The following is a 7,350-nucleotide window of genomic DNA, read 5'->3' as shown; positions in this document are numbered from 1 at the left end:
AGAGAGTCGAGCAACAGTCCGAAAACTAGTTTGGTGCTGCATGACTACTTGTGTCGGCTGTCATGGAGTCAGTGAAGAAAAATCACCGCTCTCTGTCAGTAATATGCTGTGTCTTTGTGTTGTGTGTTCAGCTGCAGCTCTGTTTGACGGGAGGTAAGACTTTAAATCTTCGCAGTGAACGTGGTGTCTTATTGTTGGCGAGCTATGATTCTTCGCAGCCGTTAAAAATAGCATTGCGTAGGCCCGTGTGTTTGCTCTTTGTACTTAATGTTTGTTCAGTGTCTCCTTTCTCTCGATGCGGCTTGTTAGTAACGTTTGTCCAACTTTCCTGAATGTCGACACTGTTGTTTTGTATATAGCAACTTAACTTTTGAGCCAACGTTAGCGAACACGTAGGTTAACAAAGTTTAAAGCTGTGTGCTTTCCTGTGTTGCAATACTACTTTTGAGCAAATTAACCAACGTTAAGACCGTGTCTTGCCTTCAGGGGTGATTGAATAGCAGGACAGCATTTTTGGGGATTTTGCTTGAAGGTGCCTCATGGCTCATTTTGACAGTAAACGTCATGTGGAGTAATGTCATTCAAATGGTTACACACTGCAAACGTATTAACTGTTAAGTAAGTTTATTACCAAGTTAAAAAAAAAGAACAGTTGCAAAAATGAGACACTTCAGATAAACTATCAACATTTATGAGGCGTGTTTTTAAAGTAGGGGAGACCGGGGTCCATCGGCACGCAACTACTTTCAGCTCTTTTGAAGGTCACAGTGGCAAAAATAATAACCACGATTATTTTAATTTCTATTAAAATCATTGACTCATTGACTTTGAGAATATCAGGCATTTATTTAATATTAAGTCGGGTGATTATTTTTTATACTGGATGTTTTTTTACCTTTAAATACAGTGGAACTTGAAAAACAATGAAAGCTTTGTGCTGCAACCACGACTGTGTAACACATCTTGCACATGATTGTAGTTTGTTAACATTATGTAATAAAACCTAACCCGACTAATATAATTTCACAATACATAATGTTTACAGTATAAATAACGGCAAAATGAGTTTTGAGTAAGGATCAATAATTGTATTCCTAACTCAGGAGAGACTCAGTAGCCATTTCTCCATTATCTTTTTACACACTGTTTTCAACCAAGCCTCCAGGAAGTACACCAGCCTCTGATGCAAATTTTACAAAGTGGCCAAAAATGGTATTACACTGTCGGGGTTGGTCACGTGATGCCCACTGGCCCAGAAAGACTTTTGCCCACTGATTTACATTGGAAAAGAGACGTCTGTAAATAATATTTTTTTGTGAGTGTCATTTAATGACAGCCAAACTCTATGCAGTCCTTCGTTTCATTGTAACTGTGGCATTTTAACTTTGTGCCAACCAGCTCAGTGATTGCGCTGGTTGGCACAAATACACAACATGACTTAAATCAAAAATCAATCCATTTTTAGAAAACATCTCAGCTCATTTTAGAAAACATTTGTGCATATTAAAACATGTTTTTCTATAGCTAAGACATTAACCTTTAATTTACTTCTGGTTAGAATATTGTAACATGAATTATATTATACCAACTATATTGGTTTCCACTAACTTGGGACCAGTGGTGGACCGTAAGTACATTTACTCAAGTACAAGACTTCAGTACATTTGAGAGGTTTTGTACTTTACCTGAGTAACTTTATTCTGGTTTTATGCTACTTTTTATATTTACTCCACTACATTTTAGGGGCCAATGTTGTAATTTTTGACTCCACTTCATTTGTCTACTGCAGATTCGGATTATTAATACAAAATACAAATCAACTGATAAATTGTGATGAAATATTATAGTTGGAGCTACCCTGCAGTATATAACATAGTTGAAAATTAGCTTCACCTTTACCAGCTGCAATATTAAAGTGATGTATGCATCAGTAATTACAATACAGCAATATTGTATAAATTATTCTAAAATGAGCTGTTCTGCATAATGAGTACTTCTGCTTTTGGTACTTTAAGTATGTTTTGATAATACTTTTGTACTTTTACTGAAATGATATTTTGAATGCAGGACTGTTAGTTGTAACATAGTGTTTGTACACTGCCGTATTTCTACTTTTACTTTTTAAGTAAAAGATCTTAGAACTTCTTCCACCCCTACTTGAGACAAAAAACAGAGCTGCATAGAGGGGGAATAATCTGATCCCAAATAACAGGTGCAGCAGTTAAGGGGGGAACAAGTGGAACAGTCCAAAAAAGCAACACACCATTTCTCAAGCACAGACTCAAACTGTAATTATAAAGAGGAACAATGGTCACAAGTTGAAACTAACCAACAGGGTAGTTTCAAATTTACAGACATGTACAGTCTGTTGGGGGTTATAAAATCCAGCCAAACATTATACAAACACGTTTCAGCATCTTGAAATAGTGCTTTGTTTATTTGTTTAAGTCAGCTTTATTTCATAAGATGCTTTGTTAATGTTCCTGCAGCTTCTAAGTCCTCCTGCACAGATGTAAGATAAATCTAGATAGGTCAAGTGTCAAATCTTTCCATTTCCGGGCTGTCCCGTGATTTTTTCTCAGACTGCCCTGCAGACGGACGCACCTGGGTGCCATTTGGAGATGGGTGTTACCACTTTGTCCATGGAGAGGAAGACAAAATCAAAAGCTACACTTTTGAGAGAGCAAAAACTCTCTGCCAAGGATTCGGTACCTAAGACATCTTATTATCAAACATTTTATCAAGGACAAAATGAGAAATGGACTGTATGTATTCTCAATATGTGCATGACTTTGATGTCATTTAATGCTATGCTCTTTCTAGAGCTTTTGACCATCCAGAGCGCCGAGGAGAATGACTTCGTCGTTAAATATAGCCCAGAGGTTTGGAAAAACAATGTCAACGTGTGGCTGGGAATGTATTATGATACAAACAGTAAGTACCATGTGACCGGAGGACTGTAAAAACATGCTGGTTAACTTCCATGACATAAAATCTGACTCTCTATAACAATCAAAAAGGAAAAAATGCAACTTTTTACGACTGTTTGGTGGTAACTAAATGGAAAACCATCACTGGATCTTGAAGGGGCGTTGTTTCAGATGTTTGTAATAATTATAAAGCAGTTGGCCTTAAAGTCCAGTTATCACCTGTGTCTTTTTGGATTCAGTATACTGTTAATTCTAGTGAAGGCAAGTTTATCTACATATTACTGAGCACTTTTTGGACTTGTTGTCCATGTTGGCTTAAAAGTTGAGTGTGAAGGTTTATTCTTGACCTTCGTAACAGTATTTTGACCAAAGAGATATATCATCTTAACTCAAAAATTATCTGATATATTTTCAGTTTTATTGCCAGCTCTGTGTTTCAGTAAATCCTCTATTTTGTTGAAACATATTTGATTTAGAGACTATCAAGCTGTTAGCCCCTGGTCCTATTTTCTGCTGGTGCTTTTAAAAAGCTTGTAGGACAACACTTACTCATCCTTGTCTTTAAAATTCTGGCACAACTTCAGGAAATCCTGTTTTTTGAAGCAGTCATTGGAGGCACCGTGTTACCAGAGAGTCCATAAATCACATTTCAATTACTGTAAATCCTGAGGAGCAAAACACATTTACGTTCAACATTATTTTGTGCTGCAACACAGCTCAGTGCAGTTTATGCTGGACAGAGACTAAATGCAAAATAAAAGGGACACTTCCACCATCATACTGACATGTCTGTCATAGTGGCCATAGTCTGGCTGCCTGTCATGCTGCAGCACTGATTGGTGTGTCTTGGCAGGTGACAACATGAAGTGGTTCGATGAGAAACCTGTAAGATTCACTAACTGGGAGGACAGCCCCTCTCCAGCAGACCTGGTGCCCTTGGATACATGTGTGACTTTGCACAGCAACACAGGAAAGTGGGAAAATGTGAGCTGCCTGGAGCAGGCGGAGAATGGAGTGGTCTGTGAGACAAATCAGAGTAAGATTTAAGTCTTTTTTTGATGCTACATATAAGTAAGGTTCATGCAGATATTAAATGGCCTTTAATACATTCATCTAAAACATGCCAAGCAGATAGTCAGTTTTTTCTGAATTTGTAAAATCCCAAAATAATGGGTAAAATCCTTTTTTTTTTCGCACGCACCCTGATGTATTTTTTGCAGTGAATTTTTATTTTTTTACTTTTAAGTGTTTTTCAGTCATTGTTTTCAGTTAAATATTCAACCTGACCTGCGCCTTTCCTGATGCTTCATTATGTTTATTATGAATATATATTCTTTTATCTATATATGCATGTCATTCTTGTTGTTTTTTTATTATCATTATTGTTTGTCGCTATTTTTTATTATGTACTGACTTTATTATCTGATTTTTTAGAAATGTCCTTGGGTGACTTGAAAGGTGCTTATATATAAAATGTATTATAATTATTATTGTTATTATTATTATTATTATGCAGTCTTTTAGATCTAGATGATATTAAACTTCCAGACTTTCTGAAAGTGAATCCATGAGTATGTAGCTAGGATTTTAGTAAATGTGACTTCAGAAAATATGTTCGGGATTGTTTTTCCAATTGCCTCACAATGTGTTTTTTTTTTTCTTCAGAGGCAGAGGAAGCCAAGCCGAGTAAGTCGACCTTTGAACTCTTTCAGTTATTTCTTTACTTATTCCCATGTGACCTTGTGCTTACAGTAGTGACCTTCCTTTCATTGTTACTTGTTCTCCTCAGAACCCAGCGCGCTGCTGTCCGCCCTGGTCATTCTCAGTGTGGTGGCTATCATGGGAGTCTCAGCAGTTATTTGGTTCCTGCACCAGAAGCACAATCTTGGCTCCGGTATCCTCACGGCTTTCGAGTACCACCCTCCGTTCCGAGTCCTGGACACAGACCGGTCCTGCCTGGTGGAGGCTGAAGAGACCGACAGTGTGCCGTAGGAGAACTTCCTCACTCTGCCACAACATGGAGCGCCTCTTCACTGGGTGTGTGTTCATGCATTAAGAAGTCCACTCTAAACAAAAACAGTTACTGAAGTAGTTTTGGGTTAACACATTTCAATGTCATGGCACAGAATAATGTAGTGTGATTGTGAGAAGACTGACACCAAGCTTATTATAATGCTATTTTCTCATGTGGCACATAAACATCGCACTACTTTTGCTTTTTTGTCATCTGCGCTAACGAAAAATCATCTGTACATTTTTCAGATTGGTGCATCAGCAACTGCAGCAGCCTGGTCTATGTCGTGTAAAATTATTATAATCAGGCACAACACATTTCTATTGGGATAATTATTTCTCTCTTGCATATAAAAAGTAACTTGCTATTGCTCGTTGAAAGAGGGAGAGATTAAATAAAGAGCAAAGCTTTTAAACTTTTTTTTGTGAGCAGACAGAAATGATCAGCGATTTAGTATTGCATGGCCATAATCTTTTGGGACCAACAAGAGGGAGCTTGAGATATAAATGGTCACTTGATGCAGCAGAGACAGACTCCCTGACGTTTAGTCCCGTGTATGTATCAAGCTTCAAAAATGCTGGATATTTCACATAATGCAACAAACTACGTTTCCGTTTGACCCTCCCTGCCTGGTGAATGTTAATGACTTTCAAACTAGTGGAGTGTCCTTTACAAGCAGTATTAAAATAAACAGGAATACTCTGTCACAGGCTATCAAGGGTCCATGTGAATAGCCTGAACAGAACAAAAACCCAGCTAGTAATTGCCATTTTGACTTTCCAACACTTCGTCTAATACCTGAACATGAGTATTGACTGAAAGCGAGTACTGATCTGATAACATGGCGCTAAAATAATAAATAAAAGCCTTATTGTGTTAATCCTGTAAGGATGTGAAATAATTGCTATCCCTTTGTAAAACAAGAACAATGCCATAGAACTTTTATCATATTATTTTTATAATTTGATATTTTGCTCGCAGCTAATGTTACGCTATTTACCAGAAATGAACTATTCTTGGCCGCTCTAAAACAGTAGTAGCTAGTGGCTGCACAGCCATGGTCGGTAAAAGAAATAATGGACATAGCTACCGTGATGTCACCATGGGTTTGTGCACTACTAATTTGAAAACTCAAGTTTTGGCATTTCGGCTATCTTGGTTTTCTGGAGCAAGAAGTGACCATATTTTAGACTGGAGCTGTGGAGGAGTGAGGGGTAGATCTGACTCACAGACTGTAGTTATGCCTTGCAGACAGCCTGTCTCTCACAGGACTCAAGGACTCTGCCCTTAAATATGTGTGACTTTGGGCCTTAATGAAATGTAAAGAGGTGAGATACAAAAAAACATGTAGCCTCCGTACAGTTGTCATGAATGTTGAAATTAGGTATAGAGGCCAAAACTATTTTTTTATACCAGGCCATAACCATGTATATTTCTACTGTAATGTTGGGCATTTTATAGGGATTGACACTGTTTTGGAGCCAGCCTCAAGTGGCCATTAGAGAAACTGCAGGTTTTGGGTCTGGCTTAATATTTCAGCCTTGGAGGTTGCAGCTTGTGCACAGCACAATTTGCTGTGTAGATTACTGTTTTAGAGTGAAAAAAAAATATACAGGAAGACTGTAATTTCATCTACTTTAAAATTTACTGGTAAACAACGAAGTATCAGATCAGTGCAAAGACCAGCATACTCAGCAATACCAAATCAAGCAGTTTAGGCAGTATGAGTATTCCAATTCCAGTATCGCTATCGGAACAACTCTAATGTAAACCACTGAGATAGATTTGCACAGTCAGTGAAGCAGTTTCTGTTCCAGATAAATGTCACTTTGAAAAGAAAAGCCATCCCTAAAGCAAAACTGTCAAAGTCCTTATGAAGTTCCTTGCATTTTGTCCTTGGCTTCAGTTTTAATGGTGACAAGGTTAGAGACTTACCAAATATAGCCAGTAAAGCCAGGTTTTGTTAAAAAATAATTACACTGATGAAATCGATTTTATTCATTCCATAATATATTTAGGTGGCTTTAATAAAAAATAATCTACATTCACAGTTCTTCAATCCTTTATATGCTGTTTATCTGGCCAAAACATGCAATGTGTATTTTTGTGTTTCCTTTCAGCCCTGTGAAATCAAATCTTAGTATTATCTTAGCTTTATTTTTAGGATTAGTCATGATTTGGTGTTGGAAATAATGAATCCTTCTGTAACATTAAAAGACAATCAGTATTTGGCTGTGTGATGGGTATCCTGCAGGATGATGACGAGACTTAATAATATTGTGTAAAATACCCCTCTTAATACTGTTGTACACTTTAACAGCATGAATGCTTTTGTGCAATATTTGAGATTTTGCAGGAACCGAGCCGCTTCTGAGTTTTTCGAAATAAAGTGTTTGACAATAAAAA

At 37.4% G+C, this 7,350-nt stretch overlaps 1 protein-coding gene across 2 annotated transcripts; it reads left to right on the top strand.

The window, feature by feature from the left end:
• cd302 (CD302 molecule) lies at positions 1 to 7,350 on the top strand. 2 transcript variants are annotated; one of them, XM_042494853.1, is made up of 7 exons: positions 1 to 153; positions 2,583 to 2,708; positions 2,824 to 2,934; positions 3,784 to 3,966; positions 4,596 to 4,616; positions 4,720 to 4,967; positions 5,193 to 7,350. In XM_042494853.1, the coding sequence occupies exons 1-6, from the start codon at positions 63 to 65 to the stop codon at positions 4,920 to 4,922; spliced, it is 735 nt and encodes a 244-aa protein (XP_042350787.1). In that variant the 5' UTR covers positions 1 to 62; the 3' UTR covers positions 4,923 to 4,967; positions 5,193 to 7,350. The 2 variants fall into 2 exon arrangements, with proteins under 2 accessions (XP_042350787.1, XP_042350786.1); XM_042494852.1 differs by having other exon boundaries at positions 4,720 to 7,350.

Source organism: Plectropomus leopardus, chromosome 10 (assembly GCF_008729295.1).
Source record: "Plectropomus leopardus isolate mb chromosome 10, YSFRI_Pleo_2.0, whole genome shotgun sequence".
NCBI lineage: Eukaryota > Metazoa > Chordata > Actinopteri > Perciformes > Serranidae > Plectropomus > Plectropomus leopardus.
This window is presented reverse-complemented; position numbering and strand designations above follow the sequence as displayed.